At 39.8% G+C, this 24,645-nt stretch overlaps 1 protein-coding gene across 1 annotated transcript in view; it reads right to left on the bottom strand.

Annotated features, from left to right (window-relative positions):
* Positions 1–4,852: 4,852 nt before the first annotated feature.
* Positions 4,853–24,645, bottom strand: part of LOC124162772 (vascular endothelial growth factor receptor 2-like) — a 31,957-nt gene continuing 12,164 nt past the window's right edge. Inside the window, exons 7-17 of the mRNA XM_046539405.1 lie at positions 24,541–24,638; positions 23,598–23,748; positions 22,401–22,625; positions 18,723–18,915; positions 15,110–15,207; positions 13,327–13,475; positions 10,589–10,711; positions 10,049–10,178; positions 9,871–9,952; positions 8,779–8,884; positions 4,853–5,720 (exon numbers count right to left, since the gene is read on the bottom strand). Coding sequence (XP_046395361.1) covers positions 5,157–5,720; positions 8,779–8,884; positions 9,871–9,952; positions 10,049–10,178; positions 10,589–10,711; positions 13,327–13,475; positions 15,110–15,207; positions 18,723–18,915; positions 22,401–22,625; positions 23,598–23,748; positions 24,541–24,638 — 1,919 coding nt within the window. The 3' untranslated portion in view covers positions 4,853–5,156. The remainder of the gene's footprint in view (positions 5,721–8,778; positions 8,885–9,870; positions 9,953–10,048; positions 10,179–10,588; positions 10,712–13,326; positions 13,476–15,109; positions 15,208–18,722; positions 18,916–22,400; positions 22,626–23,597; positions 23,749–24,540; positions 24,639–24,645) is intronic.

The following is a 24,645-nucleotide window of genomic DNA, read 5'->3' as shown; positions in this document are numbered from 1 at the left end:
ATAAATTATTAATTTTCTCAATTTTCATAGTATTTTTTATTAACTTTATCTACTATTTAAGAGCGAGAATATTGTCAAAATCCATTTTCGGGCATGCAGTTCCCTAAAATTTTCCAAGGAAGACCTCCGAATTCCCCCCATCAGGACCCCAGACCGCTGGATACTACTATCATTGGAACAGATATGCCCTCTTGTCTGTTTCTATCATTGGCATTTGGTATTGAGCACATCCATCCATGTGAGTACCCTGCAGGGGCCCAGGTAGTACTTAAAGACTGGGGGGGTGGGTTTAGGTGCAACTAATACCAGGGTGTGTGGGGGAACGGAATACCCTCCAGGATAAGCGGTCAGTGCGAGATTAGTAAATTGGCGAATTTTAAGATAAATGGTGAGTTTTATGGCTTTCTGAGGGATATTTTATTAGTCCTTACACTATTCTATTAGTAATATTAATCCAATTAAGTAAAATGGATTAAAATTAAAAATTTCTATGATCTCTATGGGGGAGGAATTTATCCCCCATAACCCCCCTCGCTGCTCCATTGGTACCCAGGATCAAAGCAAGGAGGACATGTCGTGGTCTTTCAAGTAGTAACATTTTTGCAAAGAATGAAGAAGTCAAAATTGTAAGTAAATTATGACAGCGTTTCATTGGTCTATACAATGAAGAGAATGACTTAAATTTGTTACATGTCTTATGCGAATATAAATTTTTAAATAATTTCTTTAAAATTTTCGTTAAGAGCTTAATTTCTTTTCGCTTCTAGGGGGGGGGGGGGGGGCGTAGCCAGGAATTTCGTTCGGGTTAATGATCGAAAAAACTATTTGTCAAAGAAATCTTTTGTAAACTCGTCATTTCTCAATATTTTGTTTTTTAAATTAATCAAAGTAACTGTTTTCATATTGTCCGGGGGACAGGGGGGTCCTATCCCACCGCACTACGCCGCTGAAAGGCCGTCTCCAGCTGGTTACGCCCATCTAGCCGCTGTCCTACTATCAGATTTCAGTCATTAAACTCGCGGCGGAATTGCTTGTGTCAGTACATATTTTGCAAAGAGCCTTTTTATTGAGGGTAAGAGTTTCCGTTAATAGTATTTTCAGTGATTATTTAGCGCAATTGGGTGTCAACCCATTAAAACAAGGGTTCGATCAGGTCGTAATACGTTTAGCCTTTGCCCTGGTTTTACCTTTATTTTCGCCGTTTGCATTGTTGTCATGCCTAGAAAATTTGTACTTATGTTACTGAAGGTTTCGAAAATCAATATCACCTATCCGAAAATTACCAACATTCTTCGCTTACCAAAAAAACGAAGAAATTTTACCACATCTCCTTATGGGAAAACGGAGTATTTACACCGAAAATGGCGGACGTCGTGGTTGCCATAGTGGAAGCCTATGCGACGACTCGACATGATGAGAGAGTAGTGTTGAGAGAGCAATCTAGAGGACTCTGTCGCCATGTAGTTATATGAAGAGTGGTAGTGGTGGGGGCGGCTGGTGCTATGACGCGTCTAAGCTTGTACCTTACGGAAGTCTTGAGACGCCGTTCGAGCATGCGCAGAGCGACGTATCTAGTGAGATGACATCGTCGCTCATGACTCGCTCGCAGCATTATAATCTGGCGTCTACTTGGCACTGCAGTGTTGGAGAAAACCTTGTTTTGGTTTAATTTCTATTATTATAAATATTTAAATTATATTTAGTGATGGGTCGGTTCGATTCCTCGATTCTTCGATTCCTCGATTCTCGACCAAGAACCGGAATCGAAAACGAGTACTTGCCAAAGTGAAAAATCGATTCCGATTCCAGTAGTACTTCAAACCACAAATTTATATACGACCGCGTTTCCAACAGCCATTCGAATTTTCGCGCCACGTAATCATACTAACAAAACACATACTTTGGAATGTGCGAGTACTCGAAAATTCGAGTCGAGTCGAGTAGTTGGTACTCGACTCGAGCGTTTCGAGTAGCATTAAGAATGTCGAGTCGAGTAGTTAAGGTTACAGAGCTTTCGAGGCTAGTAGGTCTAGCTATCTGCCGACAGGAAGCGCTATCATGTAACTCATGTAATAATACAGTTTTTAAAGCCGATAAGTCATTCTAATGCCTTGACCTGGTAGTTTCAGCGGTTTCAGCTTCCTGTATACACTATAGTTGTCGACGTGGGCGCCGAACACCTTTAGATCATCCGCGGTGGCCGATCGTCTTCCGACCCGGCGCACACTGCTCCGAAATCGAAAAAAGCTGGAATAAAGTCCAAAATGACCTTTATGGGTATAGAGACTTGAAACTTATCGTAATTACTCATACATTATTACCAGATATAGATTTATATTCCATTTGACATAAATACGACCCTTTAGTGGCCCAAACATGACCAACTTTTCAGAAGCACGCGCGATCTCGTTTTTCCTCGAAAACCTTTGAATTTATCCATGTGATGTTGCGTTGGTATGATTTTTATGGAATAAAAAACGCAATATTCCTTTGACCTGGTGCTTTGCCTATACTTTCAATGAATTTTGAAGATTTTGGCTCTCATCTGTCTTCTTTTACAGCACAAAATTGTCGACCCGTTTTTCACGTGTAATTTGACGTAAAGTAGACATTATCTTTCGTTTACGTTTCGTTTCAGAAAATTTTAATCACGATACAAAGTAGGGATTTATAAAGACTACTAATAAGAGATCTTGGGGAAAAAATGTTTGCGACGAAGGAAATGAGAGAGATTTTTCAAACGCGCGTCAAGGCTGAGCTACACGCAGCGGAACTCTTGAGGATCGTAACTGAGGCCGATTTTTCATGTTTTTTAAAACATTAGTCTTGAAAATCGTCATTTAAAGCACGGATAATCGTCTTCATTGACTTGAAACACTAAACTGAGGATGTTGAAAAGGATTGTGTATAGATAGACTGGACCATTTAGCGCATTACTGGAGTGAAAATACCAAGGTTTGGATATTTTTCGGAACCACCCCATGCATAAGAAATATGGCTCGGATTTTGAAGTAAAGTTAAGAGATTAAGTCAACATGCTTACGAGAGAGGAAAATGAACTGTTTTCGTGAAAGGCAACAACCGATACCCTTTTTCCCTCTCCACCTTCGCCGAGGTGAGTCGCGCGGAAGGGGGAGTTTTCACACCACAAGGCTCTTTTAGCCTCTTTTATTACTGCGTCCGTCCGAGTCATTTGTAGCGTTTAGTTTCTTTCTTGAACTTAAAAGAAAGCAAGAGATTTTAAGGATGATTAAATGACGTGAGAAGTATAGAATTTTTTTGGCTCTACAAAACTAAAGTTTAGCTCTATAGTTTGTTCGCTTCGTCCACTTGAATTCCATGAAGATTCAAGATCTAAAAAAAATCGTTGATATAATTTTTAATAAAAATTCCAAAGTCTCCGAAATCTTGCAATTTTGGTAAGAAAGCACTTGCCCATTCACAGAAGTGTGTAGCTAAAGGAAATTTTCTGCAGGTAGCAATACTGTAACATGGAGACGTCAAAACCAGCTGGCTGAGCATGTAGAATAATTGGTTTTTCTGCTTGATAATTTGAAAGGGCCAAATATTACATGATTCATATACATAGTATGTAATCTTTATTATAGCTGTGCAAATTACTAGACTCAGGGCTCTCCCTTGCAGTTTGGATACATATATATGGTCGACATATTACTTGGGGTTAATTAATTTCAATTGTCCCTATGGAACTGTTGAAAACACATTAATTTTCATTCATCTCCAACTTCTGACAATAACCATCAACAATCCTCATTATATTTTCCTTCTTACATTAGACTAGACATTCATCATAGAAAATTGGAGTAGAATATATTGTAGTATGCTTGCTGTATTGCCTGGTTCAGAAATGATCATACTAGACTCGAGTCGATTCGATACTCGCGAGTAATTTTCAACTCGACTCGAGGTCAAAAAGTGCTACTTGCACATCCCTATTATATTCCGAAGGAGCAAATGCAGACTAGGGAGCCTGTGACAGGTATATGGTCAAGATACAGTGATGCATCTGGAAAAGTACCCAAAGTCACCATAGCAAACGCTGTTGAAGCTGAAGTGGAAGCTCATTTATCAGAGATGAATGCACCACCAAATTCCATCCCTGGGAAATAACGGAAGACTTGTTTATCGTACTCAAGGCTGAAAGTATTAGTGAAGAGGTTTCTTGCCATACCGCCATCCACTGTGTTCAGTAAAAGACATTTAGTTATGCAGGAAAATATATGAAGTAAAATGCAACAGACTTTATCCTGACAGAGTCAAGATGCTTTGCTTTCTGAGCAAAGATTTAAAGTCTGTAAAAGGAGACTAAATTTGAGAGACATTATTGATAATGATAAGATATCATCAATAAAAGATAGATATGAAAGGTGATACTTTTATTTTAAATTTAAACATGAGTGCTAATATTCTAAAGTGATACCTATCATGTAACAACACTTTTCAGGTACGTTCTGTTTTTAAAGTTATCTATTATATTTTAATTACATAGTGATGATATGAAAGATGCTTTTGTCAACTGGCTCTTTCACAGAGTAACATTTTTTAAAGTGGTTTTCTTATTGCCTGGAATTAAGTGTTGTTTTTCTTGGAGCCTATGGCATCAGAATCGATGGAATCGGTATCGGTAGAATCGGAATCGAAATGTCAGAATCGGAATCGGGATTGGAATCGATAAAATTTTGGAATCGACCCATCACTAATTATATTATTTTAAATTAAACAAATTTAATACCTAGATAGCCTTAAAAACTCAAAAATACTAAAATACACAAAATATTAAAAATTTTTGACCCCCCCGGTGAAGTGTGCCCCTCCCCCCCCCCCCGAGCATTTGACTCACGAGCCGCCACTGCTCCTGGGATATATAATGTTGGATTTTATTTGATAACCAACGATCAGCTAAAGCCGTAACCAGTTTGGTTCAAACCCCATTTTCCCCCACCCCCGAAATGCTTGAGAGGTACTTTTTTAAGCGTACCTTTTCAGACAAAATAATTACGTGATATATGCACCCCGTCCACACGTGAATCCTCCACGGAAAATCTTTCTCGCTACTGCCTTGCGATCAGCCATTATTATCAATTATCTAGCCAACCAATTACCGGGCAATGTTTTTTGTGCAATGGGGCAGAATATCAGCGGACGAGCGCCTGACTCGCATAAGTCGGGTTTGAGTGGAAGCTCTGTAGTCCCCAATTGAGCGAGTCTAATCTTTGGGGAGCACCACGTTGATGCTGTAGCAAGGGCTCTGCCGCTGTTGATTCAGATTCCGGGAGTGGCCCAAACACTTTTCTGGGACTCAGCTGAGCTGACTCTTGCGGTGGCTCCATCTTTGCTTCTCGCACTTTTGTCACGTCCGTTTGGATGGGTTCATTTTGCAGTTTTGACATTGGCATGAAGGAGGCGGTATTTACAGGATCCGCGGGCTTACGAGTGAAGAAATTTAAGGGAGTTGATCGGACTCTCCCTTCAGAATCACTCAACTCTTCTCCTTTGGATGGCCACACGTGATTGCCTATTGTCACTGGCTCTCGATGGTTTCCGACCACGGGGCACGTCGGCCAATCAGTGCATCCCGTTTGATTTGTTGGCTTTTTTCTTGCGTTTTCGTAAGTGGGCGCCTTCTTCTCACCCAGGTATGGTGTTGGCGCTTCTTGGCTCCTTGCGTTAGACTGGCTGAAGTTTATGTTTGCGTAGTGCTGAAAGGAAAAGAAAGGTATGCTATAGTCAGATCTACTAGTATCTACATCTACATCTATCCAAAACCCCGCAAGCCGCCTAAAAGGCGTGTGGCAGGGAGTGTTAGGACACCAGCTGTTTACAGCTAAAAAAAATGAAGTGCTATAACGAAGTTGGGACTAGCGTTTATTAAAGTCCTTTACGGTTCGGGGGAAAAACGAATTCCCATATCTATCCGTTCGGCAAAACATATCTCTTAATTTATCGCTGCTTTCGGACCTGGAAATATAGTGTGGCTCTAATATTATGTTCTCCGTGTCGCTCTTAAACATATCCATTCTCAATTGTTCAAGCAATCTAAGGCTAGCGCGCAGCCTCCGAGTCTCCAGCGGCTCCCAGCCTAATTCGCTTAACATCTGGGTAACGCTGTTTGCACGCTCTTAACAGTTTTTGACGAAACGCGCAGCCTTCCTTTGTATTTTATTCAGTTCGCGGATTAAGTCTTTCTGTACCGGATGCCATGCGCTCGCTATATATACAAAGTGCGGTCGTTCGAGTGCGAAATAGAGCCTTCTTTTTACTTTCTCATCCGAAAATCTTTACACAATACGCTTGACGAATCCTAATTTCTTCAGGGCTATGCCGCAAATATTCTTTATACGCGTTCCCCATGTGAGGTTCGAGGTTATCGTAACTCCCAGGTACTTCACTTCGTCTGTTGCCTTTAGGTTAATACCATCCAATGCATAAACATGGTTAGAGTTGGACGAATTTTTGGGCGAGTTAGTAATGCTTTCCCGGCGAATATAGTAAAAAAGGCTATTCGGGTCTCCAATTGGGTTATCTCTCTCCGTTCGGCCGAAGTTTCGGAACCCGGTCGCGTTCCATTATCAGGGCCGATGGAGAGTGGAGAACTCATTACTTAACCAACACTTAACGCACCGCAGGCGCGATACAGCTGTCCCGGTGAACTGCATTCACCTTACCCAGCCAGTTCACATAAGAATAGTTATTTTGCGCCAATGAATGTGTTGTGTGTTTAGTTTTGTGTTTGTGTGAGCAGAAACTTAAATCTTATACAATTTTATTTGGCATGAACTTATAATTTTTTAGTTGTTATTTTAAATATTGTTATTTTTTCCCAATACTTGCTTTTTATTATTATTATAATTATTATTATATTTTTTTGATTGGTTTGTGGTATTATGTTCTTTTTTTATTTTGCAAGTAGCAAATTTTTTATTTTCTTTCTTATGAATTGAAATCATTTTTTTAAATATGATTTTTTCACTTATTTATTTTTAAATTTTTTTGAGAAAATAGCACAGTGAAAAACTAACTAAAACTACAAGAAGAGGAAGGAAAGACTCATAGACGAGTAATTTGTTGGGGCAGTTTGTATGCTGTTGGAATTGATGGATCATAATTCCATATGTGTGTTAACAGTGGGTTTTGGGTTGCCTTGAAATTGTGAACTAGTTTGTTGATGAATTGATGCACCGTTGGAAGCTTATGGGCGGCGAGGACGTCTGACATTCGGGTTTGGCGGGGAAGGTTTAGGAATAGACGGAGGGATCTATTCTGGAATTTTTCCAGTTTTTCTCTTATTGATTTAGAATTTGCGAAAATTTCTCAGCCGTAAAGTAAGGTGGGACGGATGATTGTTGAGTAAAGTTTGGTTCTGCAGCTGTGGGATAATGGAGAAGTGCCGGAGGACAATGATGTTAGAGCTTGCCTGATTATTATTGCCTTTCTCGTGCAATACTTAAGATGGTCGTTGAAGAAGAAGTTTTTCATCTAACTAGACGCCGAGGAATTTATGGGTTTTTCTCTTGGTATTCGGATTTTTTTATGTTTGTGTTGCGAATTTACGTCTGCGTGAAAAGTGTATGGGTGTGCTTTTGCCTGCGTTTATTCGTATTTTACATGTGCGTGTCCATTTGTCAATGAGATTTAGGTGTGTAGAGATTTGAGTTTGTTGGTGTGCAACCTCGTGAAATAGAGGTATAGTGGACAATGTTACGCGTTCTCACCACGAATTTGGTCGAGGCTTGATAGTGCAGTACCGTAATAAATGCAACGATTACTTTCAGCAAACAATGAGTAGAATATAAGTTTTAGTTACTTTTCTTCAATGTAACAGGTACAAAAAACAATCACCAAAAATCCGGTGGAAATCCCGAGAGGACTTCACTCAATTAATACGCCGGGAAAGAATCTCATCATATTTTACCAAAAATATGTTCTATCGTTACTGGGTATCACAGTTAACTTTACGTACCTCTTACTCTTCTTTGATTATTTCGCTGGCAGTAGGATGAAAGCCACTCTTCTATTTACAGTTACTTCTCGGCTTCATTTAATTAAGTTTTTCGCATCACTTAATTTTTTATCAACTTCGCTTGCTATTTTCGGTAACCTCGCTTTAGGTATATTATTAATCTAAACACATCCCTTGCTCGTAGTCTATCATTTACAATATGATTTCTAAAGCCTTCGAACAAGGGCGTGCCCAGGATCAACACTATGGGGGGGGAAACCACCTTGACAAATCATTGGAATTTCTGGGAATTTACTGATTTTTCTAATTATAACGTAGCAAGTAATATATTTTAAGCATTCATATTCATGTAAAATGCCTTTTCAGTTGCCATTTTTTGCTACAATTCATCATTTACTGGGACAGTGGTTTGTTTGTTAAATGGACTTGGGGTAACTGACGTATTGCAATTTTTCTTTTCTAGCCGGCTGAGAATAATGTTATTTTTATCGCAGTCATTCACTTATGGTCATTAGGAACCCTTTGAGTAATGTCCGTGAGATAGTAGAGGATATTCCAGCTAAAATTAGTTAATTCCTCAATCTTAACTGCTATTTGTCGTTGCCCCTGGGAATTGAAATACATTCTCAAAGCCAAGAAAACCTTTTAGATATTTTCTACTTTAATTATCGCAAAGACTCGAAGACCTATTGCACCTATATAACATCACAACAATATCCTCGATGCGTCAGCCATATTGGCAAATTACGTCACTGCTTTCAGCGCCGCCATCGAAGATTTTAGCCTCGAATACTCACGCTTTTGGTTGTTTCATCTAGCATTCCACAAAAAATAGCCTCCAGCTGTAAGAACATTGGTCTTTCTCTCGGCTCCGCCCTCCAGCAATCACGCATTATTGCATATCTGGGGAGGAAATGATTGATAAAATCTTAAATAACTAACTTATAACTGACAAATCACATTTTAATGATATATCTTAAACTTTAAGGCCATATGAGGACCCTAGAAGCCAATGGGTATGGGTGCATTTTTAAGAATTTTGGAGACGAGTGCAGATAACACTGTTCGGCAAAGAAAAAGTTAAAAAAAATGCTCGGCTACAATTTAGGGCGTTTCTGGCTAATTTTGGGTCGCTGAATCCAGAAATGACCTCCGTTTTTTTCTATCACCCTCCCTTTTTACGAGCAACCCCTAAATTGGGGAAACCAACCCCGTATCTAAACTTACCGCTTTAAAAGGGACTTTTACTAATGTTATCTACAGGTGCAGGTGCAATTTTCATAATTTTGGGGACAAGTGCAGATCATGGTTTATGGGGTACACAATGCTGTTTTAAGAAAGGGATTCAAATGAATTACGGAATACACATATAAATACTTATCGGTACACTTGTATCCCTTTGTTACGCATTATTCTGTACCTCACCAACTGCACTTATCTCCAAAATTAGAAAAAGTGCACTTTTACTCCTTGGCTTCCAGGGCCCTCAAATATCCTTATAATACGCATTCGTTAACGTTTACTTGTTGCTTGATCACATTTTATATACCTACGAATATTTTCAAAACATTTGAACGTAGGATACGCCCGCGAAAATAATTGAACTTTTTCCTGGTTGATTTTTTAAATATTTCAATGGATAATTTTAGCAATAAACTAGCTTGACGGTTTTAAATGAAAAGAATAACAAAATAAATCAATATAAAAATGATAGAATGAGAATTTTCTTCATTTACTCATTTGAGGAAGTTAAATATATCTCTTCTCTTGGTAAAATAATCACCATATTTTTTAGTGCAATCTCTGTGTGGATTCATGGCTAACCCAGTTATAAATGAGTTGACGCTTTGTTATGAGCATAAAACTAAGATACAATATACCTCACTTACATTTCATGCGTTGCATAACGAGGTTTTTTCATGCGGTAACCAGCCAACAGTTTATCGTACAGCCTTTCATCTACCACCATCCCTAGGAAATAATTAAAGCATACCATAATTATGACGTCCGTTAGCACAATCCGCTCAACCATGTAATAATTAAGTAGTCAACATTAAGAATAATTACCTGGATACGGATTTTGACCCAAAGAAAAAAATTCCCAGAGTACGATACCGTACGACCAAACATCCGATTGGGTAGAAAAGGTCTTATCCCTCAAGCACTCAATTGCTAGCCATTTTATTGGTAACGGACCCTGAAATTAAATGATATATCAGGAGAATTCTTCTTTTTAAACTAATAACTGTATCATCCCCATTGGCATTCAAGGAGATAGTTAGAAATTCATGTCTTATTGGCTTAATTTTGTTATTTTCTTGATCATATTTTGTACTACAAAATTTTCAAAAAATTTCAACACAAGATAAGGATTCTCTATCCAAAATAATTTGTTTGTGATTTAAGCAACGAAAAAATATTTTAAATGAGAGTGATACGAAGTATCGTGATAATTTTTGCCTCAGGAATCATGTGATAATTTCGTAAAAAAAGATATTATTTTTACTGTGCTAGTCACTCTCGCTGCTTAGATTTCGATTCTTGGGCTGTATCGTCTTGCTGAGATTTTAAAATTGCTCTGAGAATTATTTTCGGGTAGGTACTCACATCACCCCGTTTCTGGTAGTTATTGGTTTGGTGCATTGTCTTTGCAAGTCCAAAGTCACATATTTTCACAATATTATCTTCGGCCAGCAAAATATTTCTCGCAGCCAAGTCACCATGAAGAACCTGTGATTTTGGAAGATATAAATTATCAGCAGAATAGCCCAGGCTAAGAGAGCATTCCACCAAAAGAGAGACCTGCTTACAGCGGGAAACTTAAATGTGGAAGTAAAGAAACAATTAATAAGAACCTACATTTGGAGTATGTTCCTATACGGAAGTGAGGCATGGACAATGACCTCAGCGGAGAAAGCAAGGATAGAGGCCTTCGAAATGTGGTGCTACAGAAGAATGATGAAAATCAAATGGATAGACCGAGAGAGTAACGAGGAAGTCCTAAGAAGAGTAGGAGAGAAGAGAAGCCTCATGAAAACCTTGACACGAAGACGGAACTACCTTATAGGCCACATCTTGAGACATGATGGCCTGATGAAGATAATCGTCGAAGGACAGGTGGAAGGCAAGAATGGAAAAGGAAGACCCCAAAAAAATGCATGGAACAAGTAAAGAAGGATGTGAAAGAGAAGAAATACGTAGGTGTGAAAAGATTAGCTGAGAGGAGAACTGAGTGGAGAGCTGCATCAAACCTAGGATTGTTGACCAGTGATGATGAAATTACTTTTATTGATAAAATCTTAAATAATTAACTAATAACTAACACATCACATTTTAATGATATATCTTAAACTTTAAGGGCATATGAGGACCCTAGAAGCCAATGGGTACGGGTGAAATTTTAATAATTTTGGAGGCGAGTGCAGATAACACTGTTCTGCAAAGAAAAAGCTCAAAAAATGCTCGGCTACAATTTAGGGTGTTTCTGGCTAATTTTGGGTCGCTGAATCCGAAAATGACCGCCGCTTTTTACTATCACCATCCATTTAATAATTTTTTGTGGTTTGAAAGCAAGTCCTATCATCTTACGTGAAGTTCAGGGCGTAACTAGGAATATTCTTCGGGAGGGGATGGCAAGGAGGGGCCTAAGCGGGCGACCCTCCAAGATACGAGGGGTCGTCATCACTGGTCTTACTGCCACGATATTAATAAATGATCTTTTACTATAAGCGGATGCCATGGGGTGGTTTCCTATTATTTTTTTATTGCCTAAATCGAAAAATTATTACTCCTGGAGTACGTATTTCACGCTTTTATATTTTTTAATGAAGGTATCTATTTTTCGCGATTTAATGAAAAATGAAAATTTTCAAGCGCGCGAAAACGCGACGGCTAAGTATGAATGCTGAGAAAACCCCGTGCGATGTCGTTCTGGTTCCCGCTGCCGCTAGTGAGGTGACCTTGATGTGAGGCTTGAGCGCTGATACGACGCAGGATGCTAGCAGGTAGCGCTTGGCTTAAATAAGGATTATTATTACCCTATCAAACGAAGGAAACTTTAATGGGTAATCATTAAGAGATGTTTCCCTGAGCTCTGTGCCTCGTGCATGCATTTGTAATCTCAGACGATGTAAAACTCCTATTTTCTCTTAGAAATTAGGTCCCTGTTACGTCACGTGGAGTGGCATCGCATGGGCGCCATTCTGGCCTTTTTCAAATGCGATTAAAATTGACCATTGCCATTCGCCTAAACTGGGATTTCTAAAACCAAATAATTTTTATATCATGAATACACTAATGGTGGATAAGGAATCGCAATCAATGCCTTTCGTTTTCTTTGACGAAGGAAATTACCCTATGTGTTAGAATATCAAAAGTAGACAATAGTTTTAAATATTTTTTTAAATTTCTCTGAGGCTTTGGGGCGGGGGGGATCTACCTCCCACATCCCCTTCGTAGTGACGCCACTGGTGAGGCTAACATATAAAGTTACAGGTGCTCTGTTGATAAAGACAAGCTCTAGGAGTAATTCAAAGATCACTTATATTAAAAAAGGGAGCAAATTGAATAGAATGGTTCTTCGTGTTTTTCTCATGTCAAAGCTTCAGGGAGCCCAAGAAGGAGTTCGGTATACTTCTGGGTGCTATGGCAAAGTTAAGTCCTCTTGAATAGTATTGAAGTTGCAGGTTCACTAAGATTCACTTGAGTTAGATTTACAACCGAACTATCTGTTTTATTCAATAGTTGAATTCAATTATTGAATCAAACAGATCTCTGAGGGATGTCCAACCAACCATTCTCAAATAGCTATGACAGTAGGTAAGTATAATAAATAAGTCCTCTCATATTATTCCGAGAAGAATGTTATTGAATCTTCAATATTATAATGGAAACGATACGAACAACATTTCCGAATAAAATAGGTACTTAAACATAGCTTTTATCAGAATCGTGATGCTTCCTCTCCGAGTTTTCAAATTTATAAAAGCGAAATTTTCATTCGAAATAAACAAAAAGTAAACAAAATCTATTTCCGTTATTAGCCAAAAATCCATTACATAATCTAAAATTTTACCGTTTCAATATTAGCCTCTTGCTCTGTAGTCGAATATAGATCTTGTATATATTTTCTCTGAGGGATGCCCACCCAGCCATTCTCAAAGAATTCTGACTGTAGGTAAGTGTAATAAACAAAGCATCTCATTATGTGTGAGAAGAGTGTTATGAGGTGAGGCCCATTTCAACCTGGTAGCATGCTCATAGACCAAAAATCGCTCTGGTTGATATCTTTATGCTTACTCCGAGCTTGGAACATGGTCTTCGAAGTAGTTCGAGTTTGTACTTAACTTTCGCGATGCCAAGTAGTCCATACCCCGTGCGATTTGGAAGGCCCAGCAAATGAGGTCACTCGTGCAAACGGGAGGCACTTCTGACCCCACGAAATCACCCCGAAGGTTGGTCCTCCAATTGTATTGTGCTCCACTGCCATTGGAAACTGGTATTGTGCAGAAAGTAATCAGTTCATTATTTTTGTCGTCATCAGCGTATATTTTTTGTTGTGAATAATGTAATGTGCAGAAAAGGTATAATACTTATATCATGCAATGTTAAGAGTGACTAATGTGGTATTTGACTAGATCATTCCTTCGCTCGGGACGGTTGTTTCCCTTCATATCACGTATGCGACGTCGTGTCCCGTCACAATATGGATGCTAAAAAGTGAAAGAGATGAAGTGGGGTTTTTACGCAGTTAAGGGGTTACGTAAAAAAATAGGCGGATGCCTAAATCCTCATTTCTAATTTATAATTCAACTTTCTTCTTTTCCTTAGAATTATTTTTCATTGTTTGGCCGAAATTAATTTTTGTTTTTTTTTTCCTGCAAAAGAAATTTCGAATAAAAAAGGAAGTGGGGTTTTTCTTCCATCAGGCGTTTGGCGAAATAAGATATGGGGTAAAAGTTCGCCAAGCACCTTTTGGGCTCGGGCGTATGTACGAGTCGCAAAGTTCCTCACAATTTGGCCGATATACACAGCCCCACATGAGTTGCATATTAGTTACCTACTTATTTAGTTACTGCATGCAAGTACATATAAAATGTGTATTAAATAACAATAATACCGTCAATATAACTTATTATTTAGACAGATATTTCTATGCGCATACCGGCAGCTCCGTCGTGGGACAACCAGACAGGCGACAACCAGAGCTCAAAATAAAAATAAATATCAAAAGATATTGAAAATACTGCTAAATTTTAACGAGTATGATCCACGTATATGCATTACTAACATTCTACGGAAGATAACAGTACCAATCAATTTTCAATTGACCCACTGGTTTCGAAGTTAGCAGAGGTTTGCGTTTTTTTACAACCACTCCGTTAATTTTAGTAGTATAAACAATATGTTTTCGGCAAACTGCCAATAATAAATGTGGCTTCTTAATATTAAAATTTCAAGTTAAAGGAAAGAAAAATACGGGAATGCCAAGCGCTCAAAGTTGGGCTACTTGATTTTACGCGCAAAAAACGGGTACTTTTTTTGACAGGTAAGTACAGGAAAAAATATTGAGCCGAAGATTTTTTAAAGTACATGATACAACGTAGAAATAAATTATTTTTCGTATATGCCGGCCTCGGTGGCGGCGGGGTAAAGTCCTCGACTGCCAAATCGAAGGTTGCGGGTTCGAGTCCCGCCTGGGTAAGTTACCCTTATCCAGGGCATGGGCGTGTGTGAATGTCCTTCATTGTTAATTGTTACTTCCCCATTGTAAAGGCCGTAAATGTGCTGTTTATCGGGTAATGGAAATAATTAAAAATTAAATAAAAATAAAAATAATTTTTGTTGCAAATTGATCGCTTCGTTCAGACGCTAGAGCTCCTCAAAATCGGGTATCTTGCTTTTTTTACAGACAGTAAGTTAGTTGCTTATTAGTCGTAAATACCCGATTGAAGTTTGGGGTCGAACGAGTCCTTGGCGTTGTTGAAAAGAGATCTTAGAGTTGTTGGCGACTCGGTATTCTCATAAGTATTTTATGCGTTGGATTGCAAAAACAAAATAATATACATGGGAATGGGAAGGAGTTATTTAATTTCATATCTCCTTCTATTATGATATATATATACTTGCCTGTTAAGTCCTGTGGGATTAAACAATCGGCCGTGTTCAACATTTTCCCGGCGACATCATTGCAACTTGGACCATTAATTTCTGCCCCTGGCATTGACCTTAAAGCAAAAGAATTTTAAATATAACAAATATAAGGTTGCTGATGCCGCGTTTTATTCTCATGCATATTCCATAACATATGTTACTAATGTAAACTTTGCTTACCTTGCTTACCCCGTATATTATTTTGAGCATGTATTAATTTGTCTGTAACATTCAACCGTTTTACCATGGGAAGGTGGTTTATTTCCTTCTTTTAGGTCGAATACAAACGTGAGTTTTTAACGTAAGTTTTAATGTAGTGAAATATTCTGTAGAGAATTCCATTAAGGGGGTTCCAAGAAGGAGCTGCCAGAATGCTGCTTAAATTCTTCATGGAACTTATCTTAATGGGTAGAATCCCAGTAAACACACAGCGCTGCCACAGCGCTTCACAAGAATGTCAGCGCTGCTAGTGCAGCACGCGTCAGCAATGTCTCGGCAGCACTGTCATAAAGCGAATTGTGGAGAAACACGTCAAATGCGCCTTCACAGCACGTGTATCATGCAGTGGTGCAGCCAGGGGGAGATCCGGGGTGTCGGAAACCCTCCCCCCCCCCGAAATATAAAAACACATTTATTTTCCTTCATGAAGGAAAACAAAATATTAAAAAAATCATGAATTTAAAAATATTTTTTAACCACAATTAGTTTTTCGATTATGAAAAGTACTAAAATTAGTTTTAAAACCATTACTTAGTACCCTGCTTTTCAAAAATTTTCCCCCCTGGTTTTGCCCCCTCCCCCTGGCTACGCCACTGGTATCATGCTGCAGCCTTAAGTTGCGGACGAGCTGCCACAGCACTGTAGACAGTCTTTTGAATAATACACGTTATGCTATAGCGGCGCCACGTGGTGACAAAAATCGTTAACTGCGGGTGCTTGCGAGAGAGTCAAAAGTTCAGATGGAGGTTAAGGAAAAGGGAGATAACTGAAAGGTAGGTTATTAAATTCATAGAGAAATTTCATTATAGTGATACCTTAAAATTTAGTTTATTAGGACAATAAACCATACATTTATCCCTCCGTGAGTTTCTTGTCAATTTTAGCGGATAATTGTGATTTTTTGCAGTTCGTCGAGTTGCGATGTCATAGTGGGTGTGTGTCTTCTTGTATTTTTCAAGAATGTTTCAATGCATAAATTTAGAATTTGATTGCTGAAATTGGTATCCTAGGAGCTTTTATCGGTTTCAGATGTATTATTTAAAAAGCCAGCTCTCTCCTTAAGAGCATTGAAAATTGAAAAGAAAATGTGGAATTGGTTTAGGCTGACTGGAACAAAGATGAAGATGGTCCATTCAAATGCTGCTACTGAACTTTTACTTAAAAAAACATATTGATGAATAAAGTCATTTTTAGCGACCCTATGTTTTTTAATTCGTTCTTATTAGTCCTGGCATACTTTTTTAGTGCTCTTGACGATTACTAGTGGCACATCAGGAATTCATTTTCAGCGATTCTGACATGCGTTTGAAGCGATCGTGGCGCACTTGTGCAGCGCTCCTGACATGCTTGTGCAGTAGGGCGGATCGGAAAAATTGATTTTTTTTCAAATCCATCTGGACCAATGAAAAAAAGTTGTGGGACCGATCAAAAATGAGGCATGAAAATTTTGAGACCCCTACGTGAACCCCTGACCCTCGCTCAAATGCAATTTAGGGGGCGAAAGTCAAAATTCGAAGAATATAATATTTTATGGTCATTCCCAATAGATTTCGCCGAGTTACTGCTCGTACAGGACAAAACTTTCGTGCATTTTGACGAATCTGCCACCGTTTAGCCACAAAATGCCTAATTGGAGTCCGCGCCCGCGAAGAAAATATGCCAACGTCCACGCAAGGTCGCGGATACAAGAGCGGCAGGTCGATCCCTTCCCCTCACCACTCGCTTCTCCCCCTCCCACGCCTCGAATGCAGAAAAATTCATCCCGGATGTGCTGCTAGGTGGGCGTTCATCTTTGATGGTATAAATCGGAAGATGGTAGAAGGTAATAAAGGGTGCGTAGTGAGACGACTTGTCCATTATTTGGCGCCTCGTCGGCGTTAAACAAATCGATGTTACCGACTTTTAGAGAATTGATGAAATATTTTTAGAAAATACGTCAAAATGCACGAAATTTTTCCCCTTTAAGGACAGTAACTCGGCAAAATCTATAGGCAATGACCATAAAATATTATATTTTTAGAATTTTGACCCTCCCCCCCCTAAATTGCATTTGAGCGAGGGTCAGGGGTTCACCTAGAGGTCTCAAATTTTTCAGGCCTTATTTTTGATCGGTCCCACAACTTTTTTTCACTGGGCCGGATGGATTTGAAAAAAAATCGATTTTTGTCATCCGCCCTATTGTGCAGTACTGCTGACACCCGTTTGTAGCGCATCTGACATGCAAAAAAGGGGAGGAGTGCTAGACGGGCCTTCGCCACAGCTGCAGCGCGAGCTGTGGCGCATCTGTGTTTACCGGGATAATAGGGATGTTTACATGGAGAAAGCCATCGATGAAATCAAGGAGAAAGCTTCGGGTGTCAATATCCACCGGGAAAATTAGTATGCAGCGATTTGCTGACGACATATCAGTCATAGCCGAGTCAGAGAACGATTTAAAGAATACTTTGACAAATATGGAAAGGACTTTGGCCAGATATCAGCTGAAAATTAACAGAAAGAAGACTAAGATATTAGTATGCAGCAAAAGAAAGAGGAGGCTGAGACAAAGGTTAAACAAGGAAAGCATAAAACTGACGAGGTGAAAGAGTTTTCTTACCTGGGAAGCCGAATTACCAACGATGGACGAAGCAAGAAAGAAATAGTCAGTAGAATGACGCAGGCGAAGAGGGCTTTCCACAAAAAGAAGAATCTTGCTACAGCTGAGAATACAAACATAGAAGTAAGGAAAAAATTCGTCAGATGCTACATATGGAGTATGTTTCTCTATGGAAGCGAGGTTTGGACGTTGACAGCAGCAGAGAAGTCGAGAGTGGAAGCATTCGAAATGTGGTGCTACCGAAGTATGATGAAGATAAAATGGATTGACCGTGTGAGTAACGAGGAAGTGCTATGGAGAGTGGGAGAGAAAAGAGAAGCCTTCTTAAAACCTTGAGCAGAAGACGGGATAACTTAGCTGGCCACATTTTGAGGCACGATGGTCTGATGACGACAATCGTTGAAGGACAGGTGGAGGGGAGAAAGGGCAAGGGACGGCCCCGAAAGAGTTACATAGGACAAAGGGTTATAAAGGATGTAAAAGAGAAGAAATACGTCGCTATGAAAAGGTTAGCGGATAGGAGAGAGGAATGGAGAGCTGCGTCAAGCAAATCTTAGGATTGTTGACTAATGATGATGATGTGATACTTGAATAATAATCGTGGTTAGCTGTGGTGTGAGTAATGAAAAGGAGGAGGAGAGAAAGTTAGAAGAAACCCTCTCGCCTGATCATATGTTTACATTTTTTGTGTCGTACCTATAACTTGTTGAAAGTTATGCTATCTTAATTTAGTTGAGTCGTTAGAGACTAGAAGTTGTATTAAGGAATGCCTACCAATGATCTTCCGTTCCAGTCGCTTGGCGCACGGGATATGAGCCCACGTTTTGAAGTTTAGTTTCTTTTGATCTGCGAAAATCCACTTTCCCAGTTGCTGGATCGATTTGATCAATAAAATTTTCTCGATGCTGTTTTATGTATTCTTGTAGATTTCCAAAGTAACAGTATTCAACGATGACGAACAGCTCCTCTGCAAAGAAATAGGTCAACATTTTCTATGAGAGAGAAAACTACATGCAAATATATATGAAGAAAAAACACTTCCTTACTGAAATCCAGAGGTAATCACGATGAACACTTACAGTAACTGATGACGTCTATACTTTGTGGTACAGCGACACTGGCATTTTTAGTGCAAATTTCTCCCCCCATAAATTTCTGGTGCCCCCCCAGAAATTTCTCCGAACATCCTCCGAACTTATTCGCAGTACTTCTCCCGCTAAGGACTTTTCGCACTAAGGATTTTCGCGCAAAGAACTTTCGCGATGTCCACTACCCCACTCGGCTCCATCGAGAAGATTGAGGAGAAGAAGCACGCCTGCACGAAGCACGTCATGTCCCCCATCCAACGATTTGATCGATGGGCTATTCTTATTTATAGGAAAATCCACCAAAATCGTGGGCACATTAATGAGTGATGCCCGGTTTCGCTGTTTGGTGGGCCCTGGTCGCTTCTATAGCGGTGGTGGTATACCCCGTCTCTTCCCCTCCAATCCTATCCCTATCCGAGAGGAGTCGTCGGGCTCCTATCGCTCTTTCCTTGTTCCTTCCCATCCAAAACCCTCCCCAGGAGTGCGGGCGTATAAAGCCTGAATCAAAAGATCATTTTTTTTCGTCGCGAAAAGTGATCACCAGAGTTATCACTCGCAAAATGATCGTCGCCGGCAATTGTTTTTCGCGATCGCGATGAGGATTCCCATCGATATTTTTCATCACTCGTCCGGTCGCTTTTTCCGTCGCTAAAACCGTCCCTAAAACCCCCTATCAGCCAATCGGAACGCATGGTGTGATTGCAGCGCAGCGTTTGACAATAGGGTAGTTTCCTTTATCAAAGAAAACGAAAGGCATTGATTGCGATTCGTTACCCACCGTTAGTGTATTCATAATACACAAATAATTTGGTTTTTGAAATACCGGTTTAGACGAATGGCAAGGGTCAAATTTTATCCTCATTTGAAAAAGGCCAGATTGGCGCCCATGCGATTCCACTCCAGGTGACGTCACAGGGACCTAGTTTCTACAAGAGATGATAGGAGTTATACATCGTCTCAGGTTACCAATGCATGCATGAGGCACAGAACTCAGGGAAACATGTCTTAATAATCACCTATTAAAACTGGCTAAGGTCGGAAAGTTTTCTTCGTTTGATAAGGTATTAATAAACCTTTTTTAAGCCAAGCGCTACCAGCCAGCAAGGCTCCCGCTACTCAGCTACCCGCTAGCATCCTGCGTCCTATCAGCGCTCAGAGCCTCGATCAAGGTCACCTCACAAGGCGGGAGGGGGAACCAGAAATGCGTCGCACAGCCTTTTTCCCCTCATTCCTACTTACGCGTCGCGTTTTCGCGCGCTTGAAAATTTTCACTTTGCCATTTAAAAATCTAAAAGCGTGAAATACGTACTCCAGGAGTAATAATCCTTCGATTTAGGCAATAAAAAAATAATAGGAAACCACCATATGGTCAATTTTAACCGCATTTGAAAAATACCAGATTGGCGCCCATGCGATGCCACTCCGCGTGACGTCACAGGGACCTAGTTTCTATACGAGTAGATAGGAGTTTTACATCGTCTGAGATTACCAATGCAGGCATGAGGCACAGAGCTCAGGGAAACAGGTCTTAATAATCACCTATTAAAACTGCCTATGGTCGGAAAGTTTTCTTCGTTTGATAGGTTGATAATAATCCTTATTTAAGCCAAGTGCTAGCAGCTAGCATGGTACTCTGCTACCTGCCAGCAGCCTGCGTCGTATCGGCGCTCAAAGCCTCGCCCCGAGGTCACCTCACTTGCGGCAGCGGGAACCAGAACGACGTCACACGGAGTTTTCCCGGCATTCATACTTAGCCATCGCGTTCGCGCGCTTGAAAATTTTCACTTTTCATTAAATCGCGAAAAATAGATATCGTCATTTAAAAATCTAAAAGCGTGAAATGCGTACTCCAGGAGTAATAATCTTTCGATTTTGGCAATAAAAAAATAATAGGAAACCACCCTATTGTGGGAACTACATAGATAAACAAACACGCTGTATATTTTCGTTATGCGGGTCCCATGACAACGAGCTGTGATATTGGAAATGATGCGAAAAGCGACGGCGGGAGTGACCGTGTGATTCAGAAAAATGATCACTAGAGCGATCGCTTTTTGCGACTGGAAAAGTGATCGCGATAGTGATCACTTTCGCGACGAAAAAGAAATGACCGTGCGATTCAGGCTCAAGTCTCTGACTTGGTTCCCGGCCCCAGTGCGTTGTAACCCTCTGAGGACTCCCTTTGTGTCCTGATCTCATTGTCTTGACCCTCCTATCCCTGCTTGGACGACGAGCACTGTTCTGGAGTTTCCTGTCAAAACGGTCGCTGCCAGGAAAATTGGATTGCTGGCGCTAACCGGCATTTGGGGGTGGCCTATCCTAGCTTCGATTATTCTTCCTCATAGGATAATCCTCCAAAATTGTTAGAATAGCAATTGCTGATACCTGGTTTCGCTGGTGGTAGGACCCGCCCGCCTTTGTACCATGTGTGTAATTACCATGAAGATGTAACAATGATAAGAAACCAGGATCGTGTTTAATAATAATATATTAAAGTGAATCTTGCAAAATTATTTCTTCTATTTTCTATAATGGACTAAATAAGTTTTGAATCAAATCTCTTAATGGTTAGTTATTAACCAAACGTAATAGCATCATTATTTTGGCCCAAACGTCACCGCATGTGGCGGTCCTCTCGCAAGGTGCATGTTTTTGATAGGTCACCCCTGGGTGGCTCGCAGGGTATTATGTAGATGTAGATCATTTGCGGATATCCTTACTCTATTTTAACAGCCAATAGCTTAGAATATTCATATGCAAATTCTCTCTCCAACCACATCTTGACGTCAAGTTAAGGCTGAATCACTTGAGAAAAGCTGTTATGCAATGTTTGGTCCAGTAAATGTTTTCCATCTGCTGTGCTCGGCGAATAAATCTGCTACCGGTCCCAGTAAGTTGAAAGTTAAAGCAATAAATAGTTTAAGATTAAGTCCAGGAACTTTGGCTGATGAGAATGATTCACAATGGCTTTTTTTCAATTTTTGGTGGTAAATATCATTATTATTATCACCCTATATGGATCATACTATATGGAAACTATCACCCATTATATGGAAATATATTTTCATTATCTAAAGCATTTTCGCTGGAAGCAAGAGAGATTTCCCTGCGGTGACATCACATAGATTTCCGGGGAGAAAGTCACGTCACAATGTAACGTTATCTGACGTTGATTGAAAACTAAAGAAAGCAAGATTCGACATAAGACAGCGACATGGCCGGCGGCTCATCTAGTTTGGCAGATTTGTTGGTTTTATGACAAGTGAAATTAAAGTTGCGGTTATTAAGTGCACTAAAATGTCAAAACAACCACATTGAATTTATCTTAGGAGTTTGAAACTTTGTTACGATTCGATTTACTTACGCTTTGCGAGATTCTTCGTGCAGGCCCCTAATAGATTGACGACATTCAAGTGGCTGCCCAGGTGTGCCATGATTTTCAATTCTGACGCAAGAGCCTTGATGTGTGTGCTGTCTGTGCATCTCTTCACCATCTTCACCGCAACCGTCGTTGTTGCCTCCCACTCCACAATTCCATGCGCCTCGGCTTTCATCACCATCCCAAATGCCCCCGATCCAATCTGCTTGCCTGAAAAATGTGAAATTTCCGCACCAGCTTCAACGTGCGATTAAGTTTTCCGGCTCCGCCAGACTTTGCGGTGTGCAAACCGGCCGCATGGACGGGTTTGATATCACGTGGATTTCCCTGGAATAAGTAGTGTAAAAATATTACAAGGTGCGGATCGCTGTGCGTTAACGTTATCTTTTGCTGGCGTAAATAGTTCTCCGGTTTCCATCCGGGTTAGTTATCCTCCATCTCCATCCTTGCAGACGTTTCGACGAATGGATGACCTCACCCTTAACGGTCCTCGCTTTTTGCTTTTTCCCGCCATTAAAATAGCTATAATCGTTCAAAATGAACGGTTTATTTGGAATATTCAAATCCGTCAAATCCAAATCGTTCAATAAGAACGATTCGAATTCACTGCGTTGATGCTGCTACCCATGAAAGGCGGTGAATATTCATTAGAATCTGACTAATGACCATACAGTTTGGCAATAAAAATGAAATCTTCACAATAATTATTAGTGAATCGCCTAGCGGCGCACATGTCCTCGCCCCAAGGTCACCTCACTTTGCGACAGCAGGAACCAGAATGACGTCACACGGACTTTTCCTGGCATTCAAACTTTGCCGTCGCGTAATCGCGCGCTCGAAAATTTTCACTTTTCATTTAATCGAGAAAAATAGATATCGTCATTTAAAAATCTAAAAGTGTGAAATGCGTACTCCAGGAGTAATAATCTTTCGAATTAGGCTATAAAAAACAAAGGAAACCACCGTATTACCGCATCACGTTTGAACATGATTTCCAAAGGATGAAGAACCATTCTTTGCTCAAACGAGGTATAGAGCAGAGGTTTGGTTATGCTATGTAGCCAAGGTTCACTTCCACCTAACTCAGACAGTCCTTTCGTTTACCGGAATAAGTGTATTTTTATCACTATTTGGGCTATTTTTATACTCATCGTACATGGTAATGAGGGTGACAGTGCTCACCTAAAATCAGTCTATGCCTCGGAAATTCCCACTTCTTATCATAAGGCAGGAGTTCTGCTTGGTCTTCTATCCCCAGGTCAGGGTCATACTTTTCTAATTCACCTTTTTGAAAGTTGGCGAGGCCAATTATTTCAAGTGCTTGGCGGAGTTTCTGAAAGAAAAAAATGACATATCAAAGTCAACGAATTGACTCTAATGATATCGTGAATGATCAGGTTTATCCAGGGTAAACCGACCACTGGAGCTTCACTGCTTGCATCTAAATTGCTAAATTCATCAATTGAGTATTTTGTTCTTTCTTTCGACTTCTATTTTTCACGTTGATTAGTGTCTTGGATCTTGGAAGTCTTTAAGAATTTAAATGCAACTTTTTTGCAAACGTTTTGTTAAATTTATATGCCTTCATTGGTGCTTTAATATGTTCTAAGGGACCTCTTGGGTTATTGTTTACATTATATTAAATAATAGATACATATTATTATTGCGCAATAATTGAAGAGGAAACTTGGTACATATTAAAGCCCTTATGAAGGTATATAAATATAGCTAAAAGTTGGGAAAAATTTGCATTTAAAAATTTAAGATCTACTCTCCAAGAAATTAATCAACACGAAGTGCATTGTCATCATCTTTGATTCACGATAAGGTTTAATTTAGATGTAGGTGCATATAAACAAACAAATGTTTGATGTGTGAGCATTTTAAACTACGTATTGTTTCAAGATGTGAAGTCATGTCGTCACTCTAGGATTGAATTTAATTTTGGCTCCAATACTCCAATAATTATGAGTTCTTGAAAATGAACTAGGACTAGAAAAATTCTCCTCCAAGGCAGTGAAAATTGACTTTCTCTAACCAAACTTATACAATACAAAAACCTCAGTAATATGCCTTTAAAAAATTTAAGCTCAAACTTTGTTATAAGGAAAACACGTTTTCTTACCCGCTCTCTCTGATAGTGTATTACCAGGAATACGGTTATAAGACAGAAAAACGCTGCTCCCACAGCAATTCCAATCGTAAGAACTGCACCAACTTTTTCTGCAAG

The sequence above is a fragment of the Ischnura elegans genome, chromosome 7 (genome assembly GCF_921293095.1).
Source record: "Ischnura elegans chromosome 7, ioIscEleg1.1, whole genome shotgun sequence".
Taxonomy (NCBI): domain Eukaryota; kingdom Metazoa; phylum Arthropoda; class Insecta; order Odonata; family Coenagrionidae; genus Ischnura; species Ischnura elegans.
Note: the sequence above shows the minus strand (reverse complement) of the source record. Positions and strands in the feature narration are given on the sequence as shown.